The sequence below is a fragment of the Megascapheus bottae genome, chromosome 27 (assembly GCF_031878675.1).
Source record: "Megascapheus bottae isolate mThoBot1 chromosome 27, mThoBot2.hap1, whole genome shotgun sequence".
Lineage (NCBI taxonomy): Eukaryota > Metazoa > Chordata > Mammalia > Rodentia > Geomyidae > Megascapheus > Megascapheus bottae.
In genome coordinates this window covers 3,777,594-3,794,095 of record NC_143535.1, presented here as the reverse complement: position 1 = coordinate 3,794,095, position 16,502 = coordinate 3,777,594, and the positions used below count along the sequence as shown (strand labels likewise).

At 51.1% G+C, this 16,502-nt stretch overlaps 1 protein-coding gene across 3 annotated transcripts in view; it reads left to right on the top strand.

Annotated features, from left to right (window-relative positions):
• Nucleotides 1-16,502, top strand: part of Grik4 (glutamate ionotropic receptor kainate type subunit 4) — a 289,257-nt gene that overhangs the window by 235,509 nt on the left and 37,246 nt on the right. Inside the window, exons 12-13 of one of the 3 annotated variants that reach the window (XM_090319317.1) lie at nucleotides 813-920; nucleotides 4,211-4,390. In XM_090319317.1, the coding sequence (XP_090175443.1) occupies nucleotides 813-920; nucleotides 4,211-4,390 (288 nt within the window). Of the gene's footprint in view, nucleotides 1-812; nucleotides 921-4,186; nucleotides 4,391-16,502 lie in introns of all 3 variants that reach the window. The other 2 variants (XM_090319316.1, XM_090319318.1) reach the window with 2 other exon arrangements.

Sequence of the window (16,502 nt, the reverse complement as noted above, 5' to 3'; positions counted from 1 at the left end):
CATACACTTAAAAATGGGTCAAGAGGTCAAACCTCAGGTTAAGTGGTCTTGCCACAATGAAATAAAGCCATCACAAAGCAGTAGAGGAGTGGGAGGAAAACCTCACTGAGCACCAGGTTAAATCCATCTCCTCAGCGACCCCAGTTGTCTGCGTTATCCCTGTGTCAGGCAGACCAGGTTGCTTGCCCAGGACAGGCTGGAACTTTCTGAGCCTGTGGTTACAGATGTGGACTGACATGGTCAAAAACTGGAGCCTCACCGCGTCTGTCAGGTCTGAGAAGAAGAGAGGAAATGTGGTTGTGAGGGTGGAGCTCAAGGTGGGAGGGAGGGGGGGGGGCTGTGGAGGACTTCACAGCTGCCCCAGCCAGCCAGGAAACCCAGCAGGGAGGACCCTCCTCTCCTCACACATGCTTCATCTGTACTCCGCACCGCTGCTTGAATGAAGGCCTGCGATCCACCAGCTCCCTCAACCCGCCGCATTCTTACCTAGATAACTGGGTTTCTTGAAGCCACACAGTGCAGTGGCAAATACTGCCATCCCTGGGGGATCATTCATCCCCCAGATGGGGGAGGGGGAGCTTCAGTGACCCACATTCCATTCCTGGTGTGTCTTCATTTCCTCGCCCATCTGTCCCACGTCTTCGCTGCTTTCTTCTCACCCTAGCAGCCTTTCCCTTCCCCCAAGTCCTTGAACCCCTGATAACAGTCTCCAGACTCCAAGCTCCTCCTGTGGCTGCCCCCACACTCCGGGGCAGGCGGGTAGGGCGGCCTGCAGCCCAGGCTCTTCCAGCCCTCTCCGTTGGTCTCTTCAGATCGGCCAGTGGCACGTGGCAGAGGGCCTCAGCATGGACAGCCGCCTCTACGCGTCCAACATCTCGGACAGTCTGTTCAACACCACCCTGGTTGTTACCACCATCCTGGTAAGCAGGCGTTCCTGAGTCTCCCGGCTCCCCTGGGAATGAGGTGGGAGACCTGATCACCGCAGCCAGGCCGATTTACGACAGGGCAGTTGCACTGGAGTCGCTGTGTCCTGTGGGAAAGAGCTCTGCTGAGCTCTCCAGCAGCTGGGGAAGAGGGCTGGGTGGAGATGCCACGTTGGTGGGTTCTTCCTTCAGGGGGCCCTGAAGCCTGGTCAAAGCTGTGGTGTAGAGTTCCAGGAAAGGGTACACCTTCTGACATAGGCTAGAGAAGGGGGCGCTGGTTTACTGGACTGGCCCCCGCTCTTCCTTTCTGTCCCCATTGCTCTGCACATGCTGTGTGTAAAATGGGGCTCCCACCGCAACAAGTCCAAGCGGACACCTGACTGTCAGTGGTTTTATACGGCCTCTCTCCTGACTTCCAGATGGCTCCGAGAGTTCTCAATGAATCTACAGGGCAAGGGACCATCTGCCTTTTTATCTGATTCAGTTCTGTTCAATAATTACCAACTCCATGAGTCCATCTCTCCCCCCTGGCCCCTGCCACGTGCTCAGTCATGACAATCACAGATGAATAAGACTCAGGCTCCATCGTCAGAGATGTGATCACATAGCCAGATGGGAGCAGTGGAGTGCACTCACAGCCAAGGTGTTTCTTTTTCCCGTTCCACCTCTTCCCCTGAAGGCCTTGTGTTTTAAAATAGCTGTCAATGAAGCCAACTACATGTATTAAGCATTCCTCCACCCTCTTGTAACTAATATAAAATGCATTTCCCTGCTCAACCAGCATCTCAACAGCAGGAGATAACCTGTCTTGTCGCACGGATATTGAGTATCGGCCCAGAGCAGAGACGTACGTGCATTAACCCCTGCTCAGTCTTAGCCCGATAAATGTGCAAAGTGCAAACGTGTCCACTTCTCACCATGTTTTTTGCTTGTTTGTTTTGTTTTTTGTTGTTGTTTACCAGTCCTGGAGCTTGATCTCAGAGCCTGAGCACTGGCCTTGGGCTTTCCTCAAGGCTAGTGCTCTACCACTTGAGGCACAGCACTGCTTCTTTTATTTCCATATATTTTTATTGTAATTAATAGAAGGGTTACATTATATTCACCAGCTAGAAGGTGCATTACTTCACAAACATGGATACCCTTTCTCATGTCATGGTCCCCATTTCCCTCCCACCCTCCCCCCACTCACCTTGATTTCCCCCTTCCCTATCCTATTTCAAATAACCAATTAAGCATATATAAAATATATCAGATAACAAGGTGAAATATTGTCACAATATGAGATAACCAAGGGACAGCAAAAGAGATGAGAGATAACATAGTACATTAAGGACAACCATCACTCATTATCTGGCTTTTGTTTCCTTATTCTGGAGGTTCTTACATTTAGTGTCATACTATATGGCCTTATGTCTCTAGATTTTGTTCTATTGTAAATCTCTGCTAGGAGAGCCCAAGGTTTCTACTGATTATGACAAATGAGGGAAACCATTGAGCCTATGTTCCTTGAGTCTGGCTTACTTCACTTAATATGATTTTTTAATAAGTCTTTCCATTTCCTAACAAATGGGGTGATGTCATTCTTTCTGACAGCAGCATAGAATTCCATTGTGTACAAATACCACATCTTGTTGATCCACTCACCACCTGAGGGACACCTGGGTTGGTTCCATATCTTTGCTGCAATGATCATTGTTGTGCTAGTGGATTTAGTCTGTCCTTGTTTCTGGACAATTGGGTAAATGCCAAGTAGTGGAATTGCTGGGTCATAGGGGAGCTCTCTGTTTAGTCTTTTGAGGCACTGCCATACTGCTTTCCATAGTGGTTGAACAAGTTTGCACTCCCACCAACGTATAGTAGTGATCCCTCCTGGCCACGTCCCCTCCAGCATCTGTTGTTATTAGTTTTCTTGATCTTGGCCATTCTAACTGGAGTGAGGTGGAATCTTAGAGTTATTTTGATTTTCATTTCTTCTTCAGAGAAGACTCTCTTTAAGTCTTTGGCCCATCTTTTAAGGGGATGGTTGTTTCTTTCGAGATTAGTTTTGGAGTGATTCAATTTTTTGAGCTGTTGATATATTTTAGATATGAGGCCTTTGTCCGTTGTATGGTTAGTGAAGATCTTCTCCCATTCTGTAGGCTTCCTAATTAATTTACTAGCTATGTCCTTTGCCATACAGAAGCTCTGCAGTTTAATGCAGCTCCACTTTTCCAGACTTACTCTGATTTGTTGTGTTTCTTGGTCCTTATTAAGAAAGTTTCAACCTGTGCCAAGAAGACCTACTGTATCTCCTATTCCTTCTTGTAAGTTTTCAGTGTATCTGCTTTTACCTCGAGGTCTTTGATCCATTTGGAGTTAATCCTGGTGCAGGGTGACAAAGAGGGATCCAACTTTAGTTTTCTGCAGGTGCTTAACCACAGTACCACTTCTGACTTTTCTATGTATGTGGTAGCAAGGAATCGAACCTGGGTCTTGGTGCATGCTAGGCAAGCACTCTACCACTAGGCCAAACTCCCGGCCCCAAATGTATCCACTTCTCTTAGGCTCTTTGAGATCACAGAAATTGTTCAGGGACTTCCACTGTGACCTTCAAGAGTGCCTGGAGCCAGGAACCCTGCAGCTCCAACCTTACACCTGATCCTCTCCCTATCTAGAAGGTTGTCTTTTCCACCATCTCTACCTGTGACAGAAAACCCGACACTTGTTTTTCTGTGCCTGGCTTACTTCATTTGACATGATAGCTTCCAGTACTATCCACTTCTCTGTAAATGACATGATTTCAGTTCTTCTTTATGGTTGAATAGTACTCCATCATATATATATATATATACGTTATATATATACACACACGTATACACATATATATGCATATATATCACATTTCCATTGTCCATTATATGCATGTTCTTATGTCTGCCACATTGCAGACATCCTCACAGCCCTTACATTTCCCCAGTGAGAGGTCTGCGTAGAATAAGAAAAGGGAGAGAAAACAAATTGAAGGGAGAAAAGGGGCAGAGATAGGACAGCAGGAGCCCTGTGTGTGCCGGAGCCCCTGGCAGGAGCTCTTGTTGGATTTGGATCCAGGGAGGGTATGTTACCTCCCCTGAGGGATCCCATGACAGAAGCCACGCCAGGTCTTCCATCTCTTCTCATTTCTGCCTCCTACCCCTGCCATCCCGTCCCATCCCATCCCAACCCATCCCGTGAGGCTGGGACTCCAGGGCTAAGATGAGAATGACAGCTGCCCAGTTTTGCTACAGGAAAACCCGTATCTCATGCTGAAGGGGAACCACCAAGAGATGGAGGGCAACGACCGCTACGAGGGCTTCTGCATGGACATGCTCAAGGAACTGGCTGAGATCCTGCGCTTCAACTACAAGATCCGCCTGGTTGGCGACGGCCTGTATGGCGTGCCCGAGGCCAACGGCACCTGGACGGGCATGGTCGGGGAGCTCATTTCCCGGGTAAGAGAGCGGCCGGGGGCTTTGCCTGCAGGAGGGGAGACAGCCAGGGGAAGGCAGCCATGCTCCAGGGCTGAGAGCTCACCACCCTAACATTCACCCCGTCGCTCTCTCATTCCTGCCATCTCCACTGTGCTGGCCTGTAGCCCCCACAGGTGCCTTGCTTCTGTGAGTAGGCCGCCATGGTCCTAGCCCAGCACCGGAGCAAGTCCTGGAGTCTCGGACACAGATTTGGGCTCTGTCTTTGTATAATCCTGGTGTGTGTGCTTTGCATTGGAGTTAGCACTGGTGGTTTTGTTGGTCTGCAACACCCCTTGGGCCAAGCTGGACAGGCCCCAGAAACCAGGACCCACCCTCCTCAGCCGACTCAGACACTCGAGATTCTCAGGGAGAAGTGGAAAACAACCGCCGACAGAGCTGACCATCTGGAGAGATGGTCCTGTGGTAGTGGCATGGTTGTCCCCTGGCTTGTCTCCCATTTGCTACTGTGCTGTGACAGACCAGGGGCCACAGCGGCACTGCAGGTTTCCAGGGCGAGTGTGGAGACTTGATTGGGATGCAGGTGATTGTCATGGATGTTGGTCTTCTGAAAGGTGAGAACAAGGGTGGAGGAAGGTCTTCCAGCAGGACATCTCTTGTTGTCTTTGTACAATTAAATCAGGCCCAGTTCACTGTCCCTGGCTCTACAGTTGGTTCTTTGGGAGGAGGGAAGAGAATGGGAATTCGATGCAGGCAGCACAGGCCTTTGGTTCTTGGTGTGACCTTGACCTTCAGTCTCCCAGGTGGTGCTGATGTGTGTGCTGCTTTGCCTGAAGCTCCTCTGACCTCCTGGACAGACCGTTTGGTCCCCACTTCACACATCTGCCACCTGAAGCTCAGTGCGTCTGGTGGCTTGTTTAGAGCCCGAGCGTGAGACGGGGCTGGGTCTTAAAACTTGATGCTTTTTATTTATTGAGCTGTAATCATGTGCAGCATTTTTGGCCAATATCTGGTGATGTGTGTGACGGTGGTTCCTGACAATTCTGTGAACCGGCAATGTCGTAGCTTAGTTTATCTCAGGACTATGAAATGTGTGTACCGTGGCCAAATCTCCTTATGACTCCATTCTCAGAACATACAACCTCTGTTAAGCAAGCGATGGCTGTCACCTTTTCTGTGCACCAGACTTGGGATGTAAGATGCAGATTTGAAATCTGTTAAGGGGGGAGTGCCTGACTGCAAAGAGTTCTATCTGGATGGGCGGGGTCTAAGAACCAAGGAAAAAAGACCTCAGGGGTTTGTGGGGCGGTGTCGGCAGCGTCTGTCAGGATGGTGTGTGTGTGTGTGCAATTGGGGGTAAACGACAGCCATTACCACAGAACGGTGACCTAGTCAGAGCGACTCAAGTCCAGAGCTGGCTGCTCCAGAAGTGAGACCTTGCTCACTGAGAGAACCGGCTATGGGAGGGCTGACAGATGACTCAGAACAGAAGGCCACAGAAGGCCTGGGGAATCCAGAAAGGGACCAGGAGGGCAGGTGGGCCCCTCAGCAGGGCCCCTTGGGGCTCGGAGACTCAGACAGCCCTGGGTGGATGCCCAGGTCTCTGCAGAAAGGGGGTCTCACATCCCTCCACAGTCCCAGACCCCTTCCTGCATGCTCTTATGGAGGCAGGGAAGGCCGAGCCCAGCGGGGAGTCCATGGCCAGCTGAAATGCCAGGCTTTCTCCAGACTCACCCATGGCCTTGGGCACCGAGAACCTAGTTCTTTAAGCCCCGTCGAGCAGCTGGAACCTGGCCCGGTGACCAGGGCTGGAAGAGCCCTCTCTTCGTTAATCCCTCCTGATCTCTTCCAGGGACTGGTGGGAGGGAAGAGGAGCCCGGGCCTCAGGAACATAGGCTACATACCGAGCACCTTGGGCAATCAGACAGCATGTTAACATTCACCCCAGCTTATCTTTCACCTGAAGACAAGCTCCGGTGGTCTCATCAAAACCTGGAGACGTGGTTTAATTAACTAATTTGTTCATTAAATCAGTAGCGATTGAAAGCTTCCAATCTTATAGACATGGGAGAAAAGTAGGAACAAGATAAACAGACGCTGCTCTCGTGGGTCTCCCAGACCAAGGAGTGGAGGAGCGGTGCTGGGCATGTGGAGTGAGCCCTCCGGATGGGGCGAGCCCCTCCATGAGCTCAGCTGCTTTGCCTGGTGGCCCTGATCCGTGGCCCTTCTAGGTAAACCAGTTGCTTCTCGGTGCTCCTCCTCTGTTCAAGGGAGCTGTGTTCCAGCGCATGGAATGAAATGAAGCCCATTGTCAGCCCTCAGTGGAGCATGGAAATCACTGTTTGCATCAGAAGGGGCAAAGCTGAGGTTTCTTCTGGGAGGAGGAGGACAGGAGAGGGCTTTAGTGCCAGCCTTAAGGCTCTCCTTCAGTTCTTTGTAGAATCTGGGTAAGGTGAAGGCTCCCCCGGGAAAGTTAGGGTGTGAGTCAGTAATGAGGCGCCGGGCTGTGTGAGGCCTGGGCTGTCCACCCTGCATCCCTGGACAGAGAATAAGGTCGACATGGGATACCACAGCCTCAGAGGGGTGGAAGGCAGGTGTCAGAGACCCCCGAGGAAGGACCTGGTACTCACATCTTTGGAGAGTGACAGAGACAGCCACTGCCTCTATCTATGGAGAAAGGACAGAGGACAGACAGTCCTAGAGCCTCCATCTGTCATCACTGACTGTCCCGGGAGTGACCAGGACACGTGGCCCCCCTGGGACAGTGAGGATGAAGATGGCCATGGACGGGGTACAGCTTCTTCCCCAGGGCTGAGTCAGAGTAGGGGGTGAGGCTTCTGATTTGGGGCTCCAGGTTTGTATTCGATTTAGCCAGATCAGCTATACTGTAGGACTTAGAGCCCTGCTTGGAAGAAGGACTGACAGGCTGAGGGAAGAGCCCCTCGGTTCAGGACAAAGTACCCTATTGTCATTCACCTCCACGTTGGCTGAATGGCACATTTAGGTTCAAAGAGAAAAAGGCTTTGAGAGGCTTAGAGTCAAGGCTTCATAAGCCCCGGACATCACACTGCTCTTACCAGTGACATTTTGATGAATTAAGTCTAAATGAAGCTGGAATGGCTCAGCCTGTGTCCCCTCCTGGGAAGGAACTATGCCAGTGACATGGTGAGGGTGCTTTCCACAGCCCCAGTCCACGAGAAAAGATGTCCACAGATACTGTGCTGAACTTAAAAAATCACAACAAAACTCAACTAGTCCCCGGGGGTAACTTTTCACCTTGAAGCCAGCGATTTTTTTTTTTTTACTGCAAATGGGTCATAGAATTTTACTCAGCATCTCTTAAAATAGAGCAGCTGATTCAGAGACCAAAACAGGTTCAACTCTTCCCCATATGACAGCCACGCTCGGGGGTGGAGTGTGGTGGCTTTTCTTCACCTTCCTTGTAAAGCTTTGTTTCTGCATTTTGTTTATTTCATTGCCTTTGGTGGGGGGCAGGGAGGAGTGCAGTGTTGAAGTTCAAACTCAGAGCTTCAACTCACTTGGCTTGCTTGTTTGCCGTGCTGGTGCTTCACCACTTGAGCCATACCTGTAGCATGGCTTTTTGTTGGTTATTTTGGAGATGCCATCTTGTGAATCGTTCTGCCTGGGCCACCTCTGAGCTGTGATCCTGGGAATTCATCCAACAATTGATCTTGCCACAATAATTTCCACCTTCCCTACCGAGTACCAGCTGCCATGAGAAGTGGGGGGGTGTCTATGAAGGAAATGAGAATGTGTTAATTAAAACACCTGAAAGCCTTCGAGGCGATTAGTGTGCTCTTATGCAGGAGAGACAGGCAGTGGGAACGGGATTTGTGTGAAGGGCAAAGAAGGAGCAACACTGCCTTGATGGCTTCCAAGAGCATCTTGACCCCAATTCCTACCTGCAGGGCCAAGGCTCAGGACATCACCGGCAGGCTCTGCCATGTGCCGGGCTCTAGTCTAAAGTCATGCATGCTTTCATGAGCTCCGTTCCGCAAATAGGGATTTAGTATCTGCCTTGCTCTGCAAAGGACATTCTCATTTGCCACCTTAAGGATCCTGTTCCGGAAACTAAGACCCGGTCCAACTGATATACTTCCTGCCTTTGACTCATGTCTGTATTAATTCAGCCTTGGTTGTTGCTTTAGATGAGACAAAGCATGGTTCCTACTTTCATAGAACTCTTAGTCTGCATGCATAGAACCCTCCTAGGCATGTCTTTTCTAAGGGGTGAACGCAGCTTGAAACCCAGCCCTTCCTCTGCCCCCCAACCAAACACATGCTTGGTGCAGTGTGGGACCCACCTGTAGACTTCCTTCCTGCAAAGACACCTTTGGCTGGCCAAGTCTTGTGCCCAAAAGTCTGCTGGGAGAGTCCATTTTTATCATTCAGACAAAGGCCTCAATTCTGTTGCCTTGGGTATTAAAACACCAGGATATCATAGTCATAAAATACATGCAAAATAGGATCAGGTACCGAATTCTTTTGGAACACAGCGAAGGAAAGCTTCCAACTGGAAGGAGGCAGGCAAGGCTTCAGAGCAGAAGGAAGGAAATTGCTGCTATTGTTTATTGAATACCTACTGCCCACCAGGCATTTATTACACATCATGTCTTCCCTTGCAAAGCAATCTCATGAGATGAATATTATTCACATTCATGATGAAGAAGCAGAGATTAATTTTGGCTTTCCAGAGAGGTTAACTCGGGTCACACAGCCAACAAGTGATTGATCTGGAGTTCAAAGCTAAGACCGTCTGACTTCAAAGTCCATGGTCATTTAAGTCCAATGGAGATGCCTTCAAGCGCTTCAGCAGTGGGACTGGCCTTGACGGACAAGTAGGAATGTGACAGGCAGCAAAAGGGAACAAGTTACAAGCAAAGGGAAATGTGCAGGGTCTGTGCAGGACGCATTTAAGGAGCAGGAATCATGCACTGTGGCCCCCTCCAGGCTGAAGGACATCAGTAGCTAAGTCCAGCCAGGTTGTGAAGATCTAGGATCACTATAGATCCCAGGGAGGAGCTGGGGCCGGGTTCTGAAGATAGATGAGCCCCTGAGAGATTTTAAGCAGAGGAGCAATATGAGTTTATCTATCTTGGGTGTAGAAATAAACTAGGCCAGTGGTTCTCAAAGTGTGGCCCTCGAAGCATCAACATCACCTTGAACTTGTCACAAATCCAGATTCTGGACCCTTCCAGGCATACTGAACCAGATACTCAAGGAAGGGTTTGCAGTGTAACAGGTGATGCTGATGTATACTGGAATCTGAGAGCCCCTGACCCCCAGTCCACCTGGTGTTCAAGAACAATGACTCCCTCAATCCAGAGACAGCTTGAGAACACTGACCTCCAACCCAGCTAGGGTTTGACAATACAGATGCATGGATGTGTGGATGGCTGCGTAGATGGACGGATGAATGGACAGATGGATGGACAGATTGGATGGATAGACAGGTGGATGTAGCTATGTATGGATAGATGTGTGGATGGATGGATAGCTGGATGGATGGTTGGAGGAAGTAGGGGAGAGAGGGAGGAAGAATAAACCTCATATTTGTTATTGCCTCTAATTTAAATGTAAGAAAAGAAAGGCCAGGAAATTAAACTCATCCAAGGTCATGTGGCTGAGAAGTGACAAGGCTAGGGTTCAAACTCGGATTGACCTACAGTGCGTTTTACCTGCTGTGCTGAGCTGTTCCAAGCTCACCCCTGTCACTGGCCCATGAGGCAGGACCTCAGTCATCAGACCCTGTGCTCTGTCCCCCTGGGTAGCCCAGACACCAAGGCCCTGCTTGTCCCTCCTTTTCCTGTGGGTAAATAAAGATCCCAAATACCCCTTTCTGCTGTCCTCAGCCACCCCTGGCCAGATGGGCTGGCACTGCTGTACCTGCATGTCAGGTTGCTTGACCTTCCCAACTCCTGGCTCCTGTGTCCTGGCCAGAGTAGTTGCATGCCTGGGAGACTGATTCATACATGGTTTTGTTTCTGGTATTTTCTTTTTGAGGGTCGTGTGGGGCCAGGCCTGGAGTGGCTGTGCCAGTGGCTGTTTTGGTAGCCACAGGGGCAGCTGTCCAGCATACATGGGGCTCTGGCATCACCCCTGAGCCTCTTGCATGACGGCAAGCCTGTGCCCAGCTGTGCCTGCCAGGCACCAGAAGGAAGGCTTGAGAGCCTGGAAAAGGCAGTGGGCAGGTGGGTCAGTGGTCAGGAGCTGCTCAGCAGGGCATACATAGGTGGCTCTTTCCAGGCAGTTCCCTACCCAGTCCAGGAGCCCTCAGAGCCACCTGCATGTTCCCATGGTAGCAGAATGTGGATCAAAGGCCTGGCAGGCTGCCAGAGGGGGCATGCATAACCCATGGGCAGGGAGCAAGACAGAGCGCCCACGTGGTGAGTGAGCTGGCCAGCCGGCATGGGGTCAACCAGGCCGCAGGGACGGAGTATCAATAGGCAGAATCGAGTAGTGGGATGCAACCTTCACAAGCCCCACAGGCGGAATGGAGCAGCCCCAAAGCAAAGGCCCCGTGAGGGTGGACAGAAGAAGAAAGCGGGTGCCAGAATCAACCCGAGGGTCACACTGACGATAATGAGTGTCTGCAGTGTCAGCATGAGTGATGAGGTTTTGTGAAGCTGTGGTCTGTGCTGCCCCTTGTGCATTAGCTCCTTATACTCCTCCCAGCAGCTCCAGGAGGTGGAAGCCGGGCCCATGCATAGCATACTTCCCTCGGGGCCAGGGGTGGGGGGGAGTACTCCAGAGAGGCTAAGTGACTTCCCAAGGTCAACACAGCTAGCCAGAGGCAGACTTGAACTCCACGGCTCTCTGATGCTTTTTGGCCTATGGTCAGATTCCCAGGGTGGAGGTGTGCACAGGAAATATAGCAAGCATTGCTGTTGCATCTGAGACTCACCCCTGTCACTTTGGGTTTCAAGTCCCCTCTAAGGGCAGGGATAACAAGCTCTGCAGGGGGGCAGCCTCCCCAGGGCTTTGCCTGGATCTTGAAGCAGGCAGAGTTGGCTCCTCTGGGACTTTCACAGTCTGCTCAGCTGTTTAGACTAAACAAATGAGCGGTCTGGGCTCTTCTCCATGCAAATACAAGTGCAGATTCAGCTTAAATCACCCAGCTGTTCACTTCGCCCCTTTCTTGCGTTAGATGCCACCCAGATGTTAGGCAGAGATGCCCTGGAGACACCACACCTGTGCCTGGGTTTCCCATGGGGATGAGGCTCTCTAGGGAGGGAGGGGTGGCAGCCAGGCGCTGTCCCACCATTTCTGAGTGTCTTCTCACAGGGGGCTCCATGGCAGCTCCTCTCTCCCTCTTGAGCAAATCATTTGACCTCTTTAAAGAGCATTTTTGTTGAATTAGACAGGTTCGTGGACACTGATGGCTTACACTTAAAATCTTGGCTACTCAGGAGACTGAGACCTAAGAATCATGAAGCCAGCCCAGGAAGGGAAAGTCCCTGAGAACCTGAGAATCATCTTCAGTGAACCACCAAAATACTGGAACTGGGGCTCAAGCCTTGAGCAAAAACCTAAAGGACAGCTCCCAGCTCCTGAATTCAAGCCTTAGGACCCTCTCTGTCTCTCTCTGTCTCTCTCTCTGTCTCTCTCTCTCTCTCTGTCTCTGTGTCTCTGTGTCTCTGTCTCTCTCTCTCTCTCTCTCTCTCTCTCTCTCTCTCTCTCTCTCTCTCTCTCTCTCTCTCTCACACACACACACACACACACACACACACACACGACACAAATCAGGCACCTTCATCCTCTAGGAAGAGTGGCCAGGGGGGTTCTCCTGTTTCTGACTGCAAGAGACCCCAGGGATCCCTGGGAAATGCCCTGCTGCCCTTTGAGATGCTGTGAGTCCCTCTTGTACCAATCAGAAACGAGGAGAGGGCCAGATGTTCTCCAAGTGGGGATCTGATTGGCTGGCTCCTTGCTCCCTTCTTGGTGCAGCAGGGCAGCTGGGAGGCTGTTCTCCAAGGCAGAGCAGAGTGGGAAGCAGTTGGAAAGGACTCGTGGGCTGGGAATGAAGAGGGAAAGGGCCCTGGGGAAGCCTCTGGAGGTTCTAAATGCTGTCAGCAGTGCTCCCAGAAATTGGTGATACTTTATTTTACCCGATAAAAACAGCCCTAATAACAGGCCTGTGAATCACACCATTCCTAATTACTAGAGCTGACAAATGGGAAGGGAAATGAAAGATAGTGCTGTGAGCTCATGGCACCAGTAAGATTCCTACAGCAGCAGAAGCCTCCTGCCCGAGCATGTCTCATGGGCCCCAAGTGGGCCTGGAGCCCTGAGCCTTGTGGCAGGTGGCAGGCTGGTACAAGCAGTGGGCAGCAAACTCCTGATCACAGGGCCAGTGCTGCAGGATTGAGCCTCGCTCAGTGTCGGACTCCCCATGCTGCTTTGCAGCCTTTATCCAGCAGGGGCATGAGACCCCTAGACCCCAGAGAGGAGCACCCTAGAACTGTCACAGGACCCTGTTGGTACATGGTCTGAGTCAACTGTGTTGCTTGATGAGTCAGAGGCAGTGTGGACTGGAAATGAACATGGCATTTTCAGTACTCAGGCTTCTGTTTCTTCCCCTGTGTGATCTCTTCAGAAAATCCCACGTGGCGGCGTTGGCTGCAGCAGTGGGGTGGTGTGAGGAAGAGAAGTTCAATGTCTCCGGGCTTCACTGCATCCCTGCAACCTGCCCAGACCCCAAGTCTTGATTCCATCTCTTTTTATTTTTATTTTTTTAACATTTCAACCACGTAAACACTCTGCGGCATGTATAATACACATTGATTTTCCAATCATGAGATTTCTGTGCACCCTCTTCAAAAATCTATATTGAACTTTCTGAAACAATAATTTTAAAATTAAATCGGCATTAACCCCTTCCGTTGTAGCAGCTGAGCTCCAGCTCACACCTCAGTGGCATCCCCTACATTTTGGGCGCTGTCCAGGCACATTGTCATGTCTTCACTCATCTAATCTTAGAGAATGCCTCATCACCATCTCTGTCTGCTAGGCGAGGAAACTGAGGGGTAGAGAGGCAAAGCAAGTGGCTGAGCTGGCCTTTGAGTGTGCAGATCACATCAGCACACCTTCCACCCGACATCTCCCTACTGTCTCTGACCGTAATTCTTGGGTGAAGGGCAGGGGACAGGATCATGAGCTCCCGGTTGGTTTTGGAAGTAGAATCTCCCTAGCTTTTGACCAGGGTGGCTTCAAACTTCCATCCTTCCATCTCTACCAAGAACATAGCTAAGACTCCAGGGTAAACTGCCACTCTCGGTCCCTAAAACCATTTTAAAGAATAGGTTTTGCCAGATGTCACTAGACTTGCAGTGAGGTCCAAGCCCAGGTCGGGCCTTCAGGAACTTCTCTACAGGAAGGACACCGCACACGAGTTCTGTCTGCACCGCCCTTGGCTACGACAACCACAGAGTTCTGTCTGTACCACCCTTGGCTACGACAACCACAGGACATGGATGGTGTCATACCCACTGGATAGCAGCTCTGTACTTAGCTGGAAAGTGGCACAACTGGGATTCAAACAAGCCACTGTTGGGCCCCACAGGGAAAAGCTGGTGGTGGAGGTCAAGGGTGGCCTTCTACCCTGGTTCAGACCTCAGTGTCCCATAACCCCTGCCCCCACAGTTGGCTTGTGAATTCCTTCTCTCTGTAGCTCCAGATCGCTCTTCAAATCTGCCCTGCCTGGCTACTGACCCAGCCCTGTGCCAAGTCTAGTGAATATTTCATGGAGATTTTTAATTTAACTCCAGCAAAATTCATCCAACCCTGAGAATAGACTGCCACCTCAAGAAATAGCACCGGGAAGCTCTTGGACCTGTAAATGACATTGCCTTTCCCTGAGAATGCTAATGTTCCTCCTGACCTGTTCCCCCCCCACACACACACCTTCCCCACTGCATGTCTGTGGACTGCCAGCCTGGATGAGCCCCACAGGCAGGGCTCCCCGGGGGGGCAGCAGGCATTCTCTTGGAACTTAGGGGAGCAGGTTGGGTTGAAGGTGTGGGCATGTGGGTCTCAGCATAGGTGACTGATGGCCGGTCCCTTTTCCTTGCCTCCATTTCCAGGTTGGGAATGGAGGGAAAAGGAAGTGCCAGGGCTGGCATTCACCAACCTGTTCACTGGCCCAGGAAACCAGATGTTCTACAGGTGTCGTGTGATGCCAGCTCACCCAAGGCGGGAGGAGTGGGAAGGCAGCAGGAAATCAGATATGGCTTTCCTGGAGAGTGTTATTAAGAAACCTGAGTCCTGTCGAGGCACAAAGGAGCCCAGAGGGAGAGTTGGGGTCCCCGGTGCCCTCTTAGCTCACGGCTCTGTGACCCCAGTGAGTCACACTGTTTCCCCAGGCAGCTCGCTGGGCAGGGGCAGGAAACAGAGGGAGAAAGGCTTGTAGCAAGTCCACCGATTAGAAGAGAAAATGTGGTCAGATGATCTCATTTGAGGTAGGCTGATATGCCTATGGGAACCTGGGAGTGGGGCTCCTGGCGCTTTGTGGGGTGCCAGGAGTGAGGGTAGGGGAAAGGGAGAGGGGCACCCTCTAGTGGGAAGTCTGAGTCTGGCAGGTGAGGCCTTCTGCATGAGGCTGGCTCAGATGGGGGTGGGGGAGGAAGGAGGGTATATTTCCTCTTTAGGTATTGCACTGTTGGACCTACTGTGTGGCCATTTAGGACATTGCCTGGAACAGTGCAGCAGTGAGGAAGCAAAATGCACAGACCAGAAAGTCTTCGCATGTCTCATGCCCCGTGTGAACACCAACGATGAGTGACTGCTCTGGACCTCAGCGGCTTCTGTAAACGCTGAGCCAATGCCAGATTTGAAATACTGTGTGTGTGTGTGTGTGTGTGTGTGTGTGTTTATGTGTTTATTTTGCCAGTCCTGAGGCTCTTTGTGCTCAAGGCTAGTGCTCTACCACTTGAGCCACAGCACCGTTTCTGGCTTTTTCTGAGTTTATTGAGTTTATTTGCCAAGGTCAGTTTCAAACTGCGATCCTCAGATCTCAGCCTCCTGAGCTGCTAGGATTACAGGCGTGAGCCACCGGCTCCCGACTTAGGTTATGTTTATAAAAGACTACATGGAACAGAGCTGTAAAATATGCAGATCTGCACAGGCGTCAAGGGCAAGGTGACAGTAGTAGTAAGAGCTGGTGTTGGTTTTGTGATGGGCTTGGCACAAGCTGCTGTGGTCGACACACAGGGCCCAGTGGGGTCAGAACTATTATGGCCTCCCATTTATCAGAGACACAGAATGGAGTCACAAAGTGAAGGTTGTCCAGCTTCGAAGCTGGAGCCAGAGTCCGGTCCCTGATCTAACATAAGACTGTGGGTCAAGCGGTCTCTCTGCTGACCATGGAGAGACTAGACTCTGGCAAGTTGCTGGGGGAGCTGGGGCCAAGTCATTTCACTTCCCCCAGCGCTGGTTGCTCATCTGTAGAGTGGTGGAAGAAGGAGGATTCTGTTCCTGGAAAAATGATCAAGAAAGGTTTGACAAAAAGGGAAAACTATGTGTGGAGTCTTGGAGCGGAGTGGGAGGGGGGTGGGAATAAAAGTGTGGCTGGGATCTCAGGTCATGCAATCTGGGTGGACCCAAGTGTCAGCTCCAGGACAGAGCAGGGAGCCCAGGCCTGAGCTCCCAGCAGGGTCCGGCTCCCAGCATGTGGGAATTCCAGATCTTCCTTTTGTTGTTGTACTGGGGTGTGAACTAGCAGCGTCTTGCACCTCCTATGCAGGCACTCTTCTACTTGAGCCACACCTCCACGCCCCTTTGCCTTGGTTACTTTCAGGATAGAGGTGCTTTATATCAAAGCTGACCAGAGCTGACATCTTCCCACTTGAGATTCCAGGATAGCCGGGGTCATGGCCACAGGCCCATGGCCTCGGCACCCAGCCATTGCCTCTCCATTGTGGGGATGTCAGGTGTACCCCCCTGCACACAGCTGTTTGTTGCGATGGAGGCTTTTCAAATGCATCTGCCCGGGTTGGCCTGGTACTGGAAACCCTTGTGTTCACTTGCTAAGTAGCTAAGATTACAGGCTGAAGCCGCTGTGCCCAGCACAGTTTGTTCTTCTCAAGGAAGAAGGACAGAATACGATGGTTAGGGTGTA